Genomic DNA, 20,542 nt, shown 5'->3' with positions numbered 1-20,542 from the left:
TTCCTGGAGATACTACTAGTAACTGAAGAGCTGCCATGCTCTAGCTCTGTAGCTGTAAAGTGTGTGTCTGCTCTGAATGACTAATGACTTAGGAATCTAATGCAGTGAATTAACCTCTCATGTTTTTTTTAAGATTTCAGAACACTATTGAAATTTCTTTAAGTCCAACTTCAATCTAAGTATTGTTCAGTAGTTTATGCTCTGCAAAAAACAATTGCTTTTTGCAATACAGGACTGAAACATGTTTACCTGAGTTACTTGCTTAGTCTGTAGTAAGCATACTTTTTTAAGCCTGGGAATAGCTTGTATGCACATATGAGTCAATAATTAATGGGTGCAGTATTAAGAAAATTATTTACCTGATAAAGTGTAATTTAATTTCTTTTCCCGCTGACTTACTGTAGCTTTGCATTTTGTTCACTATGTGAGAATTAAATGATTAACTCAGTGACCTGCAGAAACCAAAGGCTGAAGTTAAAAGGGGATTAGTGAGTTAAGTAGCCACGATTCCTTCATAAAGCCGAGTCTGTCACCTCCTGCTCTGGGCAAAAAACTCTGGCTTATGTCCTCCTCCCTGTAAGCATGTGTAAAGTGGTTTTTTTTTGCTGCTTAAGTTGCACTTTGGAAAGGTATATTGCATTAATGCTTGTAGTGGGTTGCTGTCAATAGTACTTCTTGACGAGCTTAGTGGAAATCCATGTGGCTATCCAGTTCTGTATCAGGTGAACTGCTTGTTCGTGTAGAAGGTGAGCTCTAGAGATGATGATGCAGGAAAAGCGAGACTAGCTGTTGGCGGGAAGATGGGTGCAAAAGCATGCTTCAGCTGGAAGCCACCTTCCAGCACTTGGAGTGGCAGTGAGCAGGCTATCTAGGAGCACTAATGGGTTGGAAGTTGTAAAAAACCTGATGCTGTGAGAATGGTAGGAATAAAGGAAGAATTGGAGCATCCTGCTGTTTTTCCCCCTGGTCTCCTGTAGGTTCGATGGGAGAGTGGTTACAAACACTGAGGTATCTCTGAAGCCAGGTGACTATCTTGACTGTCCTGGTGCCTTACCTTGCAGCAGTCAGTGAAGACAGCTCTTTCACACTGTCAGATCTGTACTCGGTGTCTAGCAGAAAGAAAGCATAAGGAGTTACTGGGGAAGGAATGAGAAGAATATGCTACTCTATGAACCTGTGGTCTGTCATGTTTTGAATAGCTATCACCCCTGCCTTTGTTGCTCCCACCTTAAAGAAGGTATTGTAGACCTGGAAAAATGGTAGAGAAATATGATAAGGATAATCAGAGGTTTGTGGTGACTCCTATACTGGGAGAGATTAAATAGTCTGTGATTCTCGCACTTGGAAAAGAGATGAGACAGTTGTTGGAAATGTATTTAAAAAAAATTATGGGGTGGAGTTTGTGATTAGGGAACCATCATTCATAGGGCTTTTTTTTCTTTCTATAAGCACAGAACTAGTGAGGAACACAGGATGGAAATCTTGAACGAGGTGGAAGTTTTGAAATAAAATGAAATAATTGTTTGTGCCATGGTTAAATACTGGAGCATACTTCTACTAGGCACTATATATGACAAAAATTAAAGTTCAAGAGATGTTTAAGTAAATCCATGGAAGAAAGTTCCATCAAGAGCTATGTAGAATAAAAAGCAGGTAAAGCCTCTGGGTAACTGCGTATTGTGGAAGACTGTAAGAGCATATTGTATATTTGCCCTATTGTTGGACTTTTTGCCTAAACATCTGTTCTCGTTTATTCTCAGAGAAGATTGACCTTTTGTCTGACTCAGTGCCACCATAATTATGAGCTTGTAGAAGTGATTTTCAGGTCTTTCCCCCCACCCCCCCCCACCCTTCTGGTCTCTCTTTCTAGGATAGATTCGTGAACATAGCAGCTGTTTGCCTTCTTTCACATAGCAGGCAAATTGCTATATGACAGGGTGGGTCTCTTTAATGACTGTATGCCTTTAAGATTAACTTTTAAGAGGTCAAGGGGAGAGAATGTGATCTGTACACTATGGGTTTAAAGAAAAAAATATCTGTACTTTTATTTAGCTTTAAAAAGATGAAAAATGAAAACAGTCCAGAAACCCAAAGAAGTAAAACAAGCGCACCATGGGAGGAAAATGGCACACAGAGGTAAGGCAAGGCATGGTGTCCTAGGTATTGTGCAATGGTAAATATCATGCCATGGCAATAGGTTGAAGGATATTGATACAATATATTTTCTTAACAAGGTCACAATAAATCTGTATTGCATACAAGCAAATAGGTCCTGTCATGGATAAATAATCCTAATTTCCTAAAAATTAGGAAAGTAGGTGTAGGAGGATATGGTCAGTGAATGAGAGCCACCAGTGGCTTTCCACAGAGATCTGTTCATGGACCTCTGCTGTTGAGTATGTTTGCCAAAGACCTGTAAAAGGGGTGGAAAGGTTTGGTGGCAGGACAGAATTGTTTGGGATAGTGAGAATGAAAGTTGTCTATGAAAAGTGGCAGAAAGACCAGTAAAGTACGAGTGACGAGTCACTAGGTGGTAGATGATACTGAGTTAGTAAGTGTAAAGAGAGGCACATGGGGGCAAAAAAATAACCCTAGATTTCTGAGTAAAATGGGGTGCTGTGGAGTTACGATAAATAACTTCATGAAAACATCAACTACGTAGCAGTCAGAAAAACAATTAGGAATTATTAGGAAAGTGAGAGAACAGCATTATGCTGTTACATAAACTTGTGGATCATGTATTTACTCCATGAATTGAGAGTGCAGTCCTGATGTCCTTATCTCAGGAAAAGACTGTGAGAGGGGGCAGCAAGGATAATCGAAGGTGTGAATGGCTGTGCAGGAAATCTGTACAAGGAGCATAGGCCAGGCAGGACTCTTTCTTCAGTCTGGGAAAGAGGTAAGTTCAGGGGATGTTGTCTAGAAGATCATGAGTAGTACAGAGAAAGGAGAAAGAGATCAGGATTGTATTTTTCTAGCCTAAGAACTTGCGATCTTCAGATGAAGCTATTGGAGGCACTTTAAAAGCGTGGAGAAAGGCAGTGAGTAGTGACTCACCATGCGTAGGAGACCTGTGGTCCTCCTTTAGAAGGGATGCTGGGAGTTAGTGGATTCCCAGGAGAAGCTAGGTGAGTCATGGAAGAAAAATCTCCAAGGGCTTCTGAAGACAGAGGTGTAGCAACTGGCTTGGTAAGTGCCCTGGACTGGGAATTGTGGAGGACTGAGAAAGCACTGGGGAGCTGTCATATGTATTCAATTTACTGAGGTTAGGGTTAGGGTTAGGGTTAGGGTTAGGGTTAGGGTTAGGGTTAGGGTTAGGGTTAGGGTTAGGGTTAGGGTTAGGGTTAGGGTTAGGGTTAGGGTTAGGGTGGGTGGCTCCTATGTCTTCCTGCACGTGGTTGCTTACGGCCACTGAACTAGACATGAAGTGTAATCCAGGACGGTCCTGCTCTTAGGGGATGATTCAGTTCTATACCTGGTGTGTCATCTGGGGCACCGTGATGATTTACCGTTTGTGCTCCTTCTGTAAACATAAAGAGTTTTTTGAATAAGGACAAGGCAATGGGCAAATATTCTCTTGCTACAATAGATGTTTATTTGTGTGTTTTAAAGAAGAAGAAGTGGTGTCAACTTCTCAAATTATGGCTCCAGTGTTAATATTGCTCTCAGCAGTCTGCAGAAGCAGGTGAAGATGAATATATCCAATTTGAAGGTCAGAGGGTGTTAGGAAAGCAGAAGGAGACATCTTAACTGGAATTGGTGAGAATATCACATTTACCACATAGCCATTGTGAGAAAGGCTTTGCTAGATAAAGATGTGCAGTTGAGTTTAGCATCCTTCCTCCAAAAAGTTGTGGAATCATTAGTAGACCACCTTCGAGTGATACGTACTCCATCACAGACTCTGTTACACTTTTGTGAAAGGTCCTTACACTTGTGGAGGAAGGGTAATCTATACAGGCATTTGATAGTCTACATCTCATTCAGTAACAACCCAACCCATTGGGTCCCACCCAGGCTTAAGTACATAACCTGAAACTTGAAACACCTCCAGAGGGTTTCATGGATGAACAGCAGAGAGCTGGAGCTAAAATTGTTTCACTGTCCCAAACATTAGCTCTGTGATGAAGATTTATGTTGTGACAGGTATACTGTTTTCATACATATATCCATGGGAAACATAAAGGACAGAGGTGCATTTGAATGCCTAGCTTTGAGTTGGATACTTCATACTAAAGCACAGAATTTTATTATGCTAAAAGAATATGTGTATATTTGGTTATACATTTTGTAAGCTTAGAGCTGTTGGCTTGGCAGTGCTAAGAGGTCTGTCTCCTACATGTTCAAGGTTCAATGAAAAATACTTATTACTGGAAAGCAGTACTATCTATATTTACATAGCACATGTATACGTACATATATGTATAGCTGAATATTTCTATAAGTGTGTGTGTGTGAGCCTTCTCATTTTTGTACGCTGAATCTCTTCTGGACGTTTTAAAGCTGACTGTTTGCTATTCCTTTTTAACCCTAGTGGGCTGTATAATTCTCCCAGTGACCGCAATAAATCACCGAAGTTTCCTTGCTCTCGGCGACGGAACCCGTCAGGTGGCAGTGAGAATGAATCTGGGCAGCCAGTCCGGAGGAGGTAAGAGCCCCGGGGTTAATTACCATTAGCGTCTCACAGTAGAAAGCCTGAAGTCCTGAATACTCTGTGTTCAGTTAAGGCTCTCGGAGACACAGCTGGGTCCTGGGAAAAGGGGTACTGTAGGGGCCAATTGTCAGTCCAAAAAAAAAACCTGAACAAGAATACCAGATCTGCTTTTGGAAAAGCAGCTTTGATCAGGCTTTTTGCTCATGTGCTGTTCTGGCTACTAGGAAAATTATGTTAAAAATATGAGGAATTGCATTGTTGGCACTTGCAAGATTGTTTCAATTGCTGCAGCTAGATTTCCCTTGTGAAGGAAAGGATTGGTGGATGCTGCTTGTTTGACAGTGAGCTTCTAATACAGAACAGTATTTTGGTTTAAGTACGTTGCTTTGCTTTAAATGCAACAAAGATTAAATGAATGAGCCATAACGCTGTCTTCAACAGTCCCGTATGTGAATTACTTTACATTAGAGAGGATGACAGCAAAAATACAACTGTGAGATACTTAACGTGTTTTTAATGGGTAGGTGCTGAATTAAGTAACTTAGAGAAGTAAAATTAAATGGATGGAGATTCTGTGCTGGGTGTCCTGGAGTATGTCCAAAGTGCAAATTACAGGGGCAGTTCTGAAGTGATACAGTTTTGAGAGACTACATGTTACCTGGGATGATTTGTCCTGCTGAGGAGCTGCTTTCATCGCTAAGGTACCCTGGTGCTGTGAACTGCTATGAAGTACAGACAACCAGAGCTACTGTGTCATATTCATTGCAGTATTCCAGGACTGCCTCACGAGCCAGCACTTTGGAGTTACATCTCCTGCTGACATCTCTGAAATCTTTGGCGTTCAAAGCCAGGGTTTGCAAAGGAATCTCTAAAGACGCAACTGTATCTATGAGGAAATGTAGTTAGACGTGAAGCCTTTATGTTTGTCAGGTGTCTGAGCTGCTACAGACCTTTCATCTGCCATTAGCTGTCTAGAACAGGAGTGAAGAAAACTCATCCGTGGTCTATGCTTAGTGACCTGATGCCTGAGTTAAAGTAAATCAGTGTAGCGCGCTCTAAGTCAATAGAGTTACATTCATTTGCCCTGTTGGACAGAGTCCTTGTAAATGTTGATAGCAATGTGTTCCCTGAGCGGGTTTTCCGATTCATTGCTAGCTTAGTTGTCAGAAGAACCTGTTGGGCTCTGTAAAAATAAAGGAATAGAAACGTGCAGTGCAAAACTGCCTTGTACCAAGAGAAGAAGAGTGTTTGTGCACTGTGCAGTAGGAAATTTTTTGAGATGCAAAGTATTTATCATCTGGGATTTGCATTTGGCTGATGTATTCAGGACAGGTGTTCATGCCAATAGCAAGTTTTCTCTTGGGCCACCACAACAAAATGTTTTTAAAAGTCTCACCTCATATTGTGAGGTTGTGAAGACTGAAAGTAATAGGTAGATTCTAACCTAATTATGTCTTCCTGAATCTTGGTTTTATTCATGTACTTTCCTTTTTCAACTGTTTAATAACAATAGTTGTGTTGCTTATGCAGTCTTTAGTGGAATTGAGAGGAAAACATCAGGCTTTGCTTTGCTGGAGACAGTAGGAAACTCTAAAGGCTAGCTAGCATACGTGCTTAACCTTGCAAGTCAAGGGTTTGCAATGAGAGCTTGAACGGGCTTATGAATTCACAAATCATTGTAGAGATGTTGTAAAAAGTTTAAAACAAGCACATGCCCTTCCTTAATTCATATTGAAAAAAACCTTTGTAAAGTGTTTTTTAAAAAAAAAAAGTTTTTGTGTATTTGTGTTAAGTGACCCAATGGTATTTCATTAAAACTTCCTTAATGTCACAGGAAAAATCAAAACAGTGGTGAAGATTCAGATTTAAAGCAAAGGAGAAGGTAAATATATAATATATAGCAGCCATGAAATGATAGTGAAGGTACCGATCATATTTTAGTTCCCTGCATCCCTTCCCTTCCTTCCTTCTCCCCCATGTTCTTGAATGTTTAAAAGGCTTGTTGTGTTCCACCTATTTAACTTTTTCTTTCCTATTTTACTTTTTGCTAAAGCGCTCTGTAGCATAACCTCATCACAGCACAGATTCCTACAAGCTGCCTTGCACATTGTTACTACACAATGCCAGAAGCAGTTTGTGGAACTTTATGAAAGGCTTGTCTGCAACTTGAAAGTCAATTCCAGAAGTTTTAGCTTTTGGATTTTGCATCTGCAGATTTTAAGTTCTCCAGCCTCCTAGTCCACTTTTAATTAATCTATTTTGAAAGCAAGTGTACTATCATTTGAAATTAATTGTTCTGCAAAAGGTGGGTGCAGAGGCATATGAAACTTCTTACAATCTTCTCACTGTCTTGCACATTTTTTGCTGAATTTTTTCTTCAGCTTCTTTTTTTTCCCTGTGCAGTCTTGACTAGTTGTGACATTTCCAAATCAAATGATGGTGTGAATTTGGGTGTGCCCTTCCACTACTTCAGCTTTTGACAGATTTTTGCGTTTGGAGTCCTCTGATGCCACATCTGCTGGCCGTGATTCTGTGCTGTGCTCCTTCTCTCGCCTGTGCTCTTGCCCTGGCTGCTGGAAAAAGGAGTGCATGTCGATGTCAGAATTTCTTGAAGCTTACGAAGGAGAGGAGGCACTCCCAGGATCTGATTCACTGCTGCAGCATGGGAAAGGAGACCTGGCAGAGATACAGACATCTCGGGGACAATCACAGGAAGTCAGGGAAAGTGCTCACGTACTTTGCACCTATTATAAGATAACAGATTATTTTTTTGAAGGGTGTTAACCATTACAAGCTCCCCATGATAGTCCCATGGTGGATGTCCAGCACATAAAACTGAGAGGACTTAGTTAGGCATCTCAGGTGGAAAACCCCAGTGGTCAGAAGGGACCTCTTCCAAAAGGCTGTGCCTACTGTATTACATTACAAATGTACAGGTTTGTCATGGCACGCTGGAACAGACCTTCTCCACTTCCTCACACTTTTGCTAATTTCCTTTCATTTTAATCAGAAAAGGAATAGAAGAATATGAGCCTTCTCTGTCAACCGTTTATCTGAAATACCAAATCCTGCAACCCACCCCACCCCCAAGCCCCCTTCTGGGCTGTATTTGTTCTGTCTGTCTTGCTCCTTGTGTCAGACCATACAGATATACCATCCACAAAATGCCGAATATATTGCATGATGAAGAAAGCATGAGAAAAGGTTGAAGGGTGCTTTGCAATTGTCAGCGATCAGGATGATCTTGTGTTCTTGCACCTGACTTAGGAAACCACCTTTGTTCCCATTTTTTGATATTTTATTCAGTTGGGTGAAAGCTGATGTTTAATATTCAGTGAAAGATAATATTCTGACAGGCAGCATGAGCAGCTGCCACTCAGCTGATAGCTCAGCAGCCCTGCTGTCTCCCTGCAAGTGCTTTCCTGACAGCGAATACAAGGTAATTTCATGTGCAGGATCCAAAAGCTGGATCAGATTTCCATTCCTGAAAACTTAGAGAAAGGCTTATCTTGAACTTGAGCAAATAGGATGTTTTATCTTGCGCTTCTCCTGACACAGTGTGATTTTTGCTGCCTTGGTACCTTATGGGATAAATTGCTTAAATCAGAGTAAGAAGATACTTGGAAGTGCAGAGAAATATAAAAGAGCAGAGTTGCTCTGATGACCTGAAAGTGTGAAAGAAGAGTGTTGCTTGGATGACCTGGTAATGTTGAGATTCAAGATCAGTGGAATACTTATTAAACATCTGATAAATTTGGGACAAAAAAGGTATACTCTTGGGCATTTAAGATCTGCTGCAGTTCTGGGGCATTCATTGCTCTGACCTCTCTGAATGTGCTTGAACCATTATCTTTTGGACACCATCTTTTAATCTTCCTTCTTCCTTCAGGGGTACATTTTTCTGTAGTAACATACATCTTTCTTATCCCCACTTTCAGCTTCACCCAGAAATGTATATTTTTACCTGGGAAACTGGCTATCCTGGGCCTCTCAATGGCTTTAAATTATGAGCCATGAAATTTGGGGATGGGGAGAGGTTTCTGCTTCTCTTCTGGGGAAACTTCACTTTTCCAAGCCTATTCCCTACAGACAAGCTGGGCTGAACCGATTTTCCTAAGCTTTGGTTGTCCTATTATTCTAAAACATTTGTGTTTGAATGGGAGCTATTTGAGTTAATGATTTTGTAGTTTGACGGGGGGGGGGAAACCAGACTCCATAGACTCCGAGGCGTTTAATGACACAGCAATTTCATAAAACCAACCATAATTCACTGGTATTATGGGCAAATTCATGAGAGTCTCAGCTGTGTCAGAAGGACATCTGTAACAGTGTCCTAGTTTCAGAGACAGAAGGTGGAGTGATGTGTCCTTGACCAGATAGGACACTCAGGGGAGCTCCCTGCTGCAGCTATGGAACAAAAACAGGAACTTCTCTTCCCTGGGAAGTCTCTGTCATCTGCTCTCACCCCATTTGGGCTCTTCCCCCTAAACTGTTAGAACATGCAGTGAGTAGGTGCTTGTAAATAGCCTCCAGCCTTGTCGTGAAATGCTTCCCCTTACCTGTTACCTTAGCCTAATGAACTGCCTTCACTCCTCAGCTTGTTTGAGGTGTTGTTTAACAAATCCATCCGCTTACAGAAGTGGCTCATCAAAGAGCAAAAGAAAAGCCAGAAGGCACAAGAAAGTACGTGTCTCTGCCAGCAGCATCAAGAGTCATCCCCTTATATCTCCTATCTTATGCCCAGAGACCTCAGAAAACAAATTCTGTTTTCCATTGCAAAATCATCACCTATTCTAACACCTTATATCCTAAATCCTTCTAGGCCAGCTCTTGTTAATATTAGTCAACTTTCCCCATTAATCAGCTGGGCTGCCAGTGCTGCAGAGAAACATATCTTTCTTTGGAGGCACGCAGAGACCATCACCACACTAAAGAATGGTCCAGACCAGTTTTTGATGGCAGTGCCATTTTTTAGGACTTAGCCCAGTGGTACAGTAACAGAGTCCTGGTTGCTAGGACCAGAGCCCTGGCAGCCGGTCTGTCTGCTCCAAAGTGTTGATCAGTAGCAGCCAGGGATTTCAGGGTCTCAGACAGTAGTGGCCAAGCACTTCTCTCTACTGAGGGGAGTTTGCCTGTAGGTATGCATATGCCCATTTTCTTCTTGAAGTTCTGCATCAGCCTGTTCCACCAGTCTTCTTCAGTAATAAATAACCAGAGTCATAAATGTCACCTTATCATTTGAAGCTTTGCAGTCAGAGGTGATACAGAAGTAACTGCTTTATTTCTTTTTCCTCACATGATGGACCATCTTTGTAGCTGTGTATCAGGTCATCCCAAAACTGTGCTGATACACCTGCCAATGCGTGCACTTCAGTCTTTCTGTATTTGTAAAGATCAGCAGGATGACAGTTATTGGTGTTTCTTCCGTACTGCTTGACCCTTGAAAAATGATATGAACTTACTAGAAGCTAGATGAAAGTTGAGGTGAATAGAAGATGACAAATCTGGTGAGCATTTCGTTTTGCCTGCAAAAGCAGAATTAGTGTGTTGTTGGGTGTCCCACAATATGCAAGAAGAAAAGAGGCAGAATACATACAGTTTAAAGACAAAACATTTCACACCTCAGAGAAACATTTCACTGTGGCGTATACACAAAGAATGCTGAGAGATGAGGTAAAATAAAACAAACAAAACAAAAATGCAGTGCAGTGATTCAGATGGAAAATAGCACTCACCTGACACTGCACCCTGGGTGCACCTACCTTCAGCGCAGTTATTCCCAATCAACTAATGAGAAAAAGATAATATGACTTTCAGGTGTAGACAAGCCCTCTAGAGTCTTCTAATTTTGATTTTCCTAGTAATGTCTTCGCAGTTTTGTTTATTCCTTGTTTAGAAGTACTTCAGATGTTCACCTTGAGATGTTGCTTTTCTCCTCTACAGATCACGGTCTCGCTGTAACACCAGCAGTGGCAGTGAATCAGAAAATTCCAACAGAGAGCATCGGAAGAAGAGAAACAGGTGACCCTATATATTTTAGACTGAGACATGAAACATAAACAAATGGAGATGGGCTTTTCTGAGATAGACCTAGTAAGGAGGAGTCTAACATGATTTGTATGGGTGCAGTCCTCCTGAGGCAGCTTAAGGTCCTTTTTTGAATAAGAAGAGAGATAATGGCCAAATACATATACATCATAGGCGTATGCAGTGAATGCATACCCTCCTGTTGCTTGAGAAGAATGCATTAATGAACTGCAAAATCAAGTGTGGGGCACGTTTACAAAAGACTTGCAGTATTAATGCAAATAAAGTTGATTATGGTGATGACAAGATAGTCACAGCATATACTTCAAAACCTCAAAAATTTCAAGTGCAGAATTTTAGCAGAAAAAAAGCTTTTGCGGAGAGTAGTCAGAATACTTTAATGTATCTGAAACTTGGTGTTGTTTTTAAATGCATGCCTTTAATTGTGTAAATATTTTTATCTTCCAAAATGCAAAGTGTAGGCTTAAACCCAAAATGTGTACAGAATCAGCTTTTACTAGGACAACAGTAGTTAATATCAAGTGATGCTAGCAATTTTTGATTTTTATATTCTATTTTTCTTGTTGCTGATTTGAAAAAGTTAACACTGATTTATTTTAGCAAAAAAATTCCTTTAAAACTGCAACTTTCACGCTGCACTCGAGATAACAGCATTCAAGAGCTATTTCTGAAAACGTATTTTTAAAAAGCACATAGAATTTCATCATATTGCATAAATGGGGCATAAGAGAACTGTCACTGGACAAAAGAGGAGTTGTTTAAGGCAAATTTTCTAAGAAGCTGGCTGCACAAGCTGCCATAGTTTCCTGTTGTCCCGCATGCAGTACTGTGAGTGATAAATGATTTTCAGATACTTGGAAGCTCTTGGAAATAATTGTATGCTAGATAGTGCTGCAGAAGTTTGCAGTATGCCTTGCAGTAGTTAAAGAGATGCTAAAAAATCATTGTGATGTTCAAATGTGCGGGTATGAGGATAGCTGAGCCACGAGACTTCTTTGGAGTTCATTTAAATCAGAGCAAGTCTTGTGAGATACTCGGCTAACAATAACCTAGTGTGCATGGAAGATTTGTTTTCCAGTTGAGCTCTGAAGTTTGAATGAAATGCTGAGTATAGTTTCAGTGATCAGTAGGTAAATGGTATTTTGTATCCCTTTCTCTCAGAACACTCTTGCCAGGCTTTTTCTCTTGTGAAACTTCTTGTTCAGGGAGCTCCACAAGCAAGTGAAGGAAATTAGAGACTGACCACAAGAATGTTTTTAAGAGCTTCTTGCAGTATAAAGATTGAATTGTAAGGATTAGAGTAATGGTTATCATTTTCTGAAGAATAAAAGGGCCTTTACCAACCCTTCCTCACCTTGTGGAAAAGTGCTTAAAATGACAGAGAAAAAAATAAATTTGTATGGATTGTTTTTATGTTTTTCACATTTTCAGAAATGTGAGATACATTAGAAATGTTAATGTTGCAGCATCTCTTACTCTTAGGCGGTCACTTGAAAGCAAAGCAGATCAGAAGTCATTACCAGTGTTAAAGTAGACAAGTACTAAATGAGCTGGAGGTCTGAGACTTGTTCCTTGTCATCAGGTGCAGAAAAACCACGATGAACTTCTGCATTTTGTTAGCAGCCACAGCAGGAATATAATAAGCTGAAAGGGCACAGGCGCTGAGTAGCTTTCCTGCTAGCAGAGGTGAGCCAGCCCTAACAGGGTTAAATGGGACAATATAATGAGGCTTGTAACTGCTGTTACTCCAGTTTTACCTGTTGCTTAGATTACTACTAATTTATTTCCCGGTACAATAATCAAGTCCCTGGCACAAGCAGACACAAAATTGTATTGTTTATTGGAACAAAATAACTGAATACTCACATTACCCAAAAGAATCTGCTTCTGATCATAGAAGAGTAGAATTCAGTGTTCACATGAGAATAGATCACTGTGAACTATTCATCAGATGAAAGCAAATATCAGAGAAAAACAGAAGTGCAGATGAGAACTTCTGAAGGTAAAACACTGGAAAAAGGTTAGGGAGAAGCTCTTTACTTGATCTCAGTCTTTGAGATTTCACTCCGTCATATGAATGTTTTACCCCAAGCGGATATCCATACGAAATTAAGGAAAAACCTATGATGAGCATATTCCAATCATAGAAGAAACCTATTTGCTTTTTTTAATGCTGTGGTCAAAAACTATTGTGTGGATAAAAATAAATTAAACTAGTAGACAATGTGTACTGGAGCATAGTCTTCTACTTGACTATACTTAGAAGATCCATCTGATTAGAATCACAGAATGACTGAAGGGTTGAGGTTGGGAGGGACCTCTGGAGGTCATCTGGTCCAACCCCCCTGCTTAAGCAGGGCTACCTAGAGCCAGTTACCGTTGCCCAGGACCATTCCCACATGACTTTTGAGTATCTTCAAGGAGAGAGACTCCACCACCTTCCTAATCAACCTGTGCCAGTGCTCGGTCACCCTCAAACAAGTGTTTCCTGATGTTCAGAGAGAGCCTCCTGTGTTTTAGTGTGTGCCCACTGCCTCTGACTCCTGGGGTACACTGCTAATTAACTGGGCTCCACGCAGTCTTTGTGCTACTGATCACTATCCTCTGGGTGTGGCTGTTCAGCCAGTTTTCAGTGCACCTCACTGTTCATCCAGCCCCTTCAACAGCTTCTCTATGAGGATCTTGTGGGGAGACAGCATTGAAAGCCTTTGTGAAATCCAGGTAGACAATGTCCACTGCTCTCTCCTCATCTACCAAGCCAGTCATTTCATTGTAGAGTTTTCTTAAGTTGATAAATCATGACTTCCTCTAGGTCAATCTGTGCTGACTACTCCTGGTTGCTTTCTTGTCCTTCATGTGCCTGGATATGGTTTCCAGGATTAATAGCTCTATGGCCTTTCTGGAGATCGAGGTGAGACCGACCAGCCTGTAGTTCTCCAGGTCCTCCTTCTTGCCCTTCTTGAGCACATGAGTGACATTTGCATTCCTCTAGTCTTTGGGCACTTCTGCCAATTTCCATGATCATTCAAAGATTACTGAGAGAGGCCTTGCAATGACATCAACGAGCTCCCTCTGCACCCGTGGACCTCTGGACTTAGATATGTTCAGTTTGCTTAAGTCTTCCCTGACCTGACCCTCTTCCAGCAAGGTTATGTTTTCCTTGCTCCAGCCTTTTCCCCTGGTCTCTGGGGCCTGGGATTCCTGAAGGCTGGTCTTGCTAGTAAAGACCGAGGTGAAGAAGGCATTTAGTACCTCAGCCTTTTCCATGTCCTGTGTCACCAGGTTCCCTGCCTCAGTCAGCGGTGAACCCTATCCTTCGTTTTGTCACCTGTCTACCTATAGAAGCCCTTCTTGTTGCCTTTGATATCCATGGCCAGATTCAATTCCATTTGACCTTTGGCTTTCTCAACCTCATCCCTGCATTCTCAAGTAATGTCTCTGTATCTCTCCCACATTACCTGCCCCTGCTTCCACCTTCTGCATGCTTCCTTTTTGTGTTTGAATTTGGCCAGGAGCTCTTTATTTATCCATGCAGGCCTCCTGGCATTTTTGCCGTACTTCTACTTGCTGGGATGGACTTCTCTTGAGCTTGGAGATGATCCTTGAATATTAACCAGCTTTCTTGGGTCACCTTGCCTTCCAGGGCCTTACCACACTGGACTTTTCCAGGGAGACCTTTGAAGAGGCCAGAGCCTGCTCTCCTGAAGTACAGGGTTGTGATCTTATTTTTTGCCCTCCTCTCTACTTGCAGGGTCCTGAATTCCATCTCATGGTCACTGCAGCCAAGGCTGCCTTTGACCTTTACGTCCCCAATGAGCCCATCGTTGTTGTACACTGTACCTAAATGATAACTTTTCAGTGAAATATTTTGAATGAGAGTCCAAGAATTAAGTCTTTGGAGTTGCTTGTCTTAAGAGAATTTATCATTGCATAAAAGTAGCTTGCTATCTCACCACCTGAAATGGGGAAAAAACATCTCTAAGTCAACAGAGAAGTGATGATAGTCTTACGACTTTCCATTTTACCATCAAGATTTCTTGCAGACAATGCCTAATTTGCCACTGTGATAGCTATTAATCTCAACTGGGTTTACTTCACATTCCAGTAACAAGGATTCTTTTTCTATAAGACATAAATCAACTTGTTCCCTTGTGGGAGCAAAAAAATGAAAAGAATGAAGGGAAAGTTATAATGGACTTGGAGTACAAGGGCAACACTTTTTTGTCAAAAGTAAGTTTAAATAGAAATTTAGGTTTTGACTTAAATTTCTTTCCACTTTTTTGGGTTTTTTTTGTTCTCATCGTCATCGCTGTTGGCAAAGAGCTAAAGATTTTGCCCCAAAATTGTTATGATTTGATCACTGCATCTAAATAATGTATTTTGTGTAGAGATTGTGTTACATTGGTCATCCTTATTTAATTAATTTAATTTACGTTAAATTTGAGCGTAATACCTCTCATCTGCAAAATGAATGCTTTATTGCTTCGTTCTGCTGTGGTACAACAGTACTTTGAGTGTGCTGACACTGCTTGTTTTAATAGCTGCGATGCAACTTTATATATTTAGATTTTTGGTGTTTTGCTCAAATTAAACCGATAACTAACAATAATGAACACTGTTGTGTGTTATAACAAGTAGAAGAAAAGAGGCGGAGTGGAAATATCACAGAATCACAGAATCATTAAGATTGTAGAAGACCAAAAAAGGACCATCAAGTCCCACCATGAACCCAACACCACCATGCCCACTAAACCATATCCCGAAGTGCCACGTCCACACATTTTTTGAACACTTCCAGTGATGGTGACTCTACCACCTCCCTGGGCAGCCTGTTCCAATGCCTGACCACTCCATAAAGAAATTTTTCCTAATACCCAGTCTAAAGCTCCCCTGGAGCAACTTGAGGCCATTTCCTCTCATCCTATCACTAGTTACTTGGGAGAAGAGACCAACACCCACGTCGCCACAACCCCCTTGCAGGTAGTTGTAGAGAGCGATAAGGTCTCCCCTCAGCCTCCTTCTCCAGACTGAGCAACCCCAGTTCCCTCAGCCGCTCCTCATAAGACTTGCTCTCCAGACCCCTCACCAGCTTTGTTGCCCTTCTCTGGACATGCCCCAGCACCTTAATGTCCTTCTTGTAGTGAGGGGCCCAAAACTGAACACAGTATTCAAGGTGCGGCCTCACCAGTGCTGAGTCCAGGGCCACGATCACTTCCCTACTCCTGCTGGCCACACTATTTCTGATACAGGCCAGGATGCTGTTGGCCTTCTTGGCCACCTGGGAACACTGCTGGCTCATGTTCAGCCAGCTGTCAGCCAGCACCCCCAGGTCCTTTTCCACCGGGCTGCTCTCCAGCCACTCCACCCCAAACCTGTAGCATTGCATGGGGTTGTTGTGACCCAAGTGCAGGACGCGGCACTTGGCCTTATTAAACCTTATACAGTTGACCTTGCCCCATCAATCCAGCCTGTCCAGATCCCTCTGCAGAGCCCTTCTACCCTCCAGAAGATCAACACTCCCATCCAGCTTGGTGTCATCTGCAAACTTACTGAGGGAGCACTCGATCCCCTCATCCAGATCATCGATAAAGATATTGAACAAGACCGGCCCCAGAACCGAGCCCTGGGGAACACCGCTTGTGACCGGCTGCCAGCCAGACTTAACGCCATTCACCACAACTCTCTGGGCTCAGCCATCCAGCCAGTTCTTTACCCAGAGAAGAGTAAACCTGTCTAAGCCATGAGCCGCCAGTTTCTGCAGGAGAATGCTGTGGGAGACGCTGTCAAAGGCTTTAGTAAAAGTCCAGAAAACACCCACAGCCTTTCCCTCCTCCACTAGGCGGGTCACCTGGTCATAGAAGGAGATCAGGTTGGCCAAGCAGGATCTGCCTTTCATGAACCTGTGCTGGCTGGTCCTGATCCCTTGGTTGTCCTGCACATGCCCTGGGAGCACCCTCAAGATGAACTGCTCCATAATCTTCCCCAGTACTGAGGTCAGGCTGACAGGCCTGTAGTTCCTGGGATCCTCCTTCTGGCCTTTCTTGCAGATGGGCGTCACCTTGGCAAGCCTCCAGTCTTCTGGGACCTCCCCTGTTAACCAGGACTGCTGATAAGTGATGGAGAGTGGCTTGGCAAGCTCCTCTGTCAGCTCCCTCAGTACTCTTGGGTGGATCCCATGAGGCCCCATAGACTTGTGGGTGTCCAGGTGGCTTAACATGTCCTTAACTGCTTCCTCCTGGATTATGGGCAGGTTATTGTGCTCTCCATCCCCATCTTCTGGCTCAGGGGGCTGAATACCCTGTGGATACCTGGACTGGCTATTAAAGACTGAGGCAAGGAAGGCATTAAGTACCTCAGCCTTGTCCTCATCCTTGGAGACAATGTTCCCCGCCATATCCAGTAAGGGATGGAGATTCTCCTTGCCTTTCTTTTTATTGTTAATATATTTTTAGAAGCATTTTTTGTTATCCTTTATGAGTGCGGCCAGATTGAGCTCCAGCTGGGCTTTTGCCTTTCTAATTTTGTCCCTGCTTGACCTAACAAGACCCTTGTACTCTTCGTGAGTTGCCTGCCCCTTCTTCCAGAGGTGATAAACTCCCTTTTTGCCGAGTCCCAGAAAAATCTCCCTGTTCAGCCAGGCCGGTCGCCTTCCCCGCCAGCTCTTCTTACAGCACATGGGGACCGCCTGCTCCTGCGCCTTTAAGATTTCCTTCTTGAAGACTGTCCAGCCTTCCTGGACCCTTTTGCCCTTCAGGACTGTCTCCCAAGGGACTCTCTCAACCAGTGACCTGAACAGGCCAAAGTCTGCCCTCCGGAAGTCCATGGTAGCAGTGTTGCTGATGCCCCTCCTTACTTCACTCAGCGTCGAGAATTCTATCATGTCGTGGTCGCTAAGCCCAAGACAGCCTCCGACCACCACATCTCCCACCAGTCCTTCTCTGTTTGTAAACAGCAGGTCCAGCAAGGCACCTCCCCTGGTGGGCTCACTCACCAGCTGTGTCAGGAAGTTATCCTCCACACACTCCAGGAACCTTCTAGACTGTTTCCTCGCTGCTGTGTTGTACTTGCAGCAGATGTCTGGTAGATTGAAGTTCCCTACAAGAACAAGGGCCAGCGATTGTGAGACTTCTGCCAGTTGCTGATAGAATGTTTCATATTAAGCACTTGGAGATAGATTAATGCATTGCTAAGGACTTTCCTTGCCACGCAGCAGTATGTGCTAATCTACTAGATTAGTAGAATGGACCAGAGCAGAAATGATGTGTTTACTCCTTTAATGAGAGGTCATTCGTGGTCAGTGTGGAAATGTGGCTTCAAATAAGGAGGTGCAGGATCCCATATGCTCTTTGCCAGGGTATGGACCTTATGCTCTGCTGTGTTGCGTGGGTTGCCTGAGAAGAATAAGTAGCTCTCAATTATTTTATGGCAAGCATCCGAATGCCTCCTTCAGAGCACAGCTGTCTACTTGACCTGTTAGGAGTTGTTGTTTGAGACAGGTGGGGCAAGGTACTGGCAAGCGAGCAGCCCACCACCCACAGCAGCAGCACTGGTCTGGCAGACGTATGTCTTCTTTTTGTGCAAGTGACTGCTGTATGTGCATGGCCGTTGATAGTGTTTATACTATGTGGGATGACTGCTGTCTCTACAAAGTGGATTATTTGGGATGAAAATCACAATTCATTAGTTGTTGCTGTGTGAGCTCTTCTACGAAATCCTTAGACAGAAGTTTATGTTAATCTCTGTCACCAGATTACAGGTTTAAAAATACTTGCTTAGAAATCAAAACCTGATGTTGCAGTCTTCTCTAGATGCTCAGTGCCATTTGGTAGAGTTGTGGCTGTTTACAGTAGTTGGGGATCCAGCTCAAAACTCATTACACATGTGAGAGATCTGATCAAAGGAAAAGCAGCAGCCTGCATAGCCAGTTTAGCATGATGCAGTTCAAAACTCAAGGAGAAAAGTAAATCTGTAGTGAGGAGCAACAACAACATGCTTTGCATTTCGTATCAGTCATGTCTCCAGTGTAATCCCTTTATCTCTGTTGGCTTGTTTGTTTTACCTGTCAGTCTTTCCTTTTTTTGCTAATCTCCTCTGGTTTCTTCATTATGCCAGTCATACCGTCCTATCAGAGAACCCACTCTTGGAGTGAAACTTTCCAGGGTTCTTTCCAAATCCCTGCTGAATTTTGAATTCACTGCTGTGACCAAGCATATCTATTTCTTCCACCTTAGCATTTCTTCACCGCACTCATATTTGCAACCCCAACTGTGAAGCATCTGTAGAGCTTTGAATGGCCAAACACTGACATGCTGGTTGCCCTGGCTGGTTGTATCATCATAGACTTACTTCAGCCTGCTGACAAATTTATAGGATTTGGTTTAATCTGTACTACGGTCCAATAATGGATTCATGAATTTATTAAAAAAAAAAAAAGGAATAAAAGGCATATCATGTAATTTAGAAGCGCACAAATAGAGACAGGGCCCAAAGCCACAGGGGTCAGTGCAGAAAGGGCTGACAATGGCAGGATTATATGGGGCAGCTGGAGAGATCTGCATGTGTCCTGGCCTTTGTTGCAGGTCAGGGTGAAGGGATCACTTCCTCTGAGCAGGAACCCACCCAGGGTATCCCTGGGGGATTTTCCCTGGATCATAGGAAGGCACGTGCTGCAAAAAAGTATTCGGAGAAGCTGTAGTAGTACAGCCTTGTATCACGATGTTGGGCTTAGGCTTCCTGTAGATGAGGTGGACTTGACTACTTAAGCAGGAAGAGAATTCTGGATGTTTGGCTTGGTCTGAGGAGACAAACTGAATTCAAGTTGTAGTCCTGTTTTTAAAGGGTCATCTTATTTTCGGCTGTCGCTGTTTCTAAATAGGAAATCAGTGAGTTTTCTTTGATACAGATTCTTACATTTTAATGTAGTTTGGGAACACTATTTAAAATTTAGCAAGATAAAAAGTTAAGGTATTGCATTGCAGGAGGTGAATGTCTGCGGGGGAAGAAATATCTCGATGCTTCTCAGAGCATCCTATGCCAGAGACCTCAGACTAAACTCCCAGTACTTCTTTTGCAGATTACGGCAAGAGAATGACATGGTTGACTCGGCTCCTCAGTGGGAAGCTGTACTACGGCGACAAAAGGAGAAAAACCAGGCAGACCCAAACTACCGGCGATCCCGGCACAGATCTCGATCGTATGTAACCCTTGACCTCTTCGGTGGGAAAATTAAGGCGGCTGTAGCATGTTAAAAAGCAGGAGGAGTATCTCCAGTGTGGTGGTGGCTCTCGGCTGCTGAGGAACAGAGACTTTCACGTGGCGCGTTCTCACATTAGCAGATGTGTCTTTGTGGTCAAACTCCCGTCGTATAGTGATTTGAATTTCAGAGCATAAATAACACAGGAACAGCTCTGTAAGAGGGTTTGTCAGGAACTCTCTCCGTCATCTCGGAGGAGTCCTGGATGGTGTTGTGCCTTATTGGACGTTAGTTCTGTAATGAGGACAGTGATTCCTCTGTTCTGAGCAGCATGTCTGTGAAAATATTCAGATTTTGTGTGATAGGTGCAGGCATTTTTGTGAAATGCGTGCACACTTGTTTCATCATATAATGTCTGCGGTATTGTCCCAGATGAGACCAGCTACTGATGGCTCCATGTCAAATTACCATTGGCATGCAGCAGCCAGTGATTTATTGCATCCTGATGTCAGGATTTCCATGACGGAGCGGTGCTGCCAGGCAGTGCTGTTCCTGCTGACAGCTGGTGAAGTTGTCAGCTTCTGAAATTAATTTTCTCAAGCTAATGAAAACGCTGATTTCTTTTAATTTATGTTGTTCTTTTAATG

At 42.7% G+C, this 20,542-nt stretch overlaps 1 protein-coding gene across 1 annotated transcript in view; it reads left to right on the top strand.

Annotated features, from left to right (window-relative positions):
- The window catches only part of EPB41L4A (erythrocyte membrane protein band 4.1 like 4A), a gene marked incomplete at both ends in the record, with an annotated part of 130,141 nt that overhangs the window by 100,169 nt on the left and 9,430 nt on the right, over positions 1–20,542 (top strand). The window contains 5 exons of the mRNA XM_082012896.1: positions 2,053–2,136; positions 4,535–4,648; positions 6,489–6,536; positions 10,598–10,675; positions 19,776–19,895. Coding sequence (XP_081869022.1) covers positions 2,053–2,136; positions 4,535–4,648; positions 6,489–6,536; positions 10,598–10,675; positions 19,776–19,895 — 444 coding nt within the window. The remainder of the gene's footprint in view (positions 1–2,052; positions 2,137–4,534; positions 4,649–6,488; positions 6,537–10,597; positions 10,676–19,775; positions 19,896–20,542) is intronic.

Source organism: Phaethon aethereus, assembly GCF_964289735.1.
Source record: "Phaethon aethereus genome assembly, chromosome: Z".
Lineage (NCBI taxonomy): Eukaryota > Metazoa > Chordata > Aves > Phaethontiformes > Phaethontidae > Phaethon > Phaethon aethereus.
Note: the sequence above shows the minus strand (reverse complement) of the source record. Positions and strands in the feature narration are given on the sequence as shown.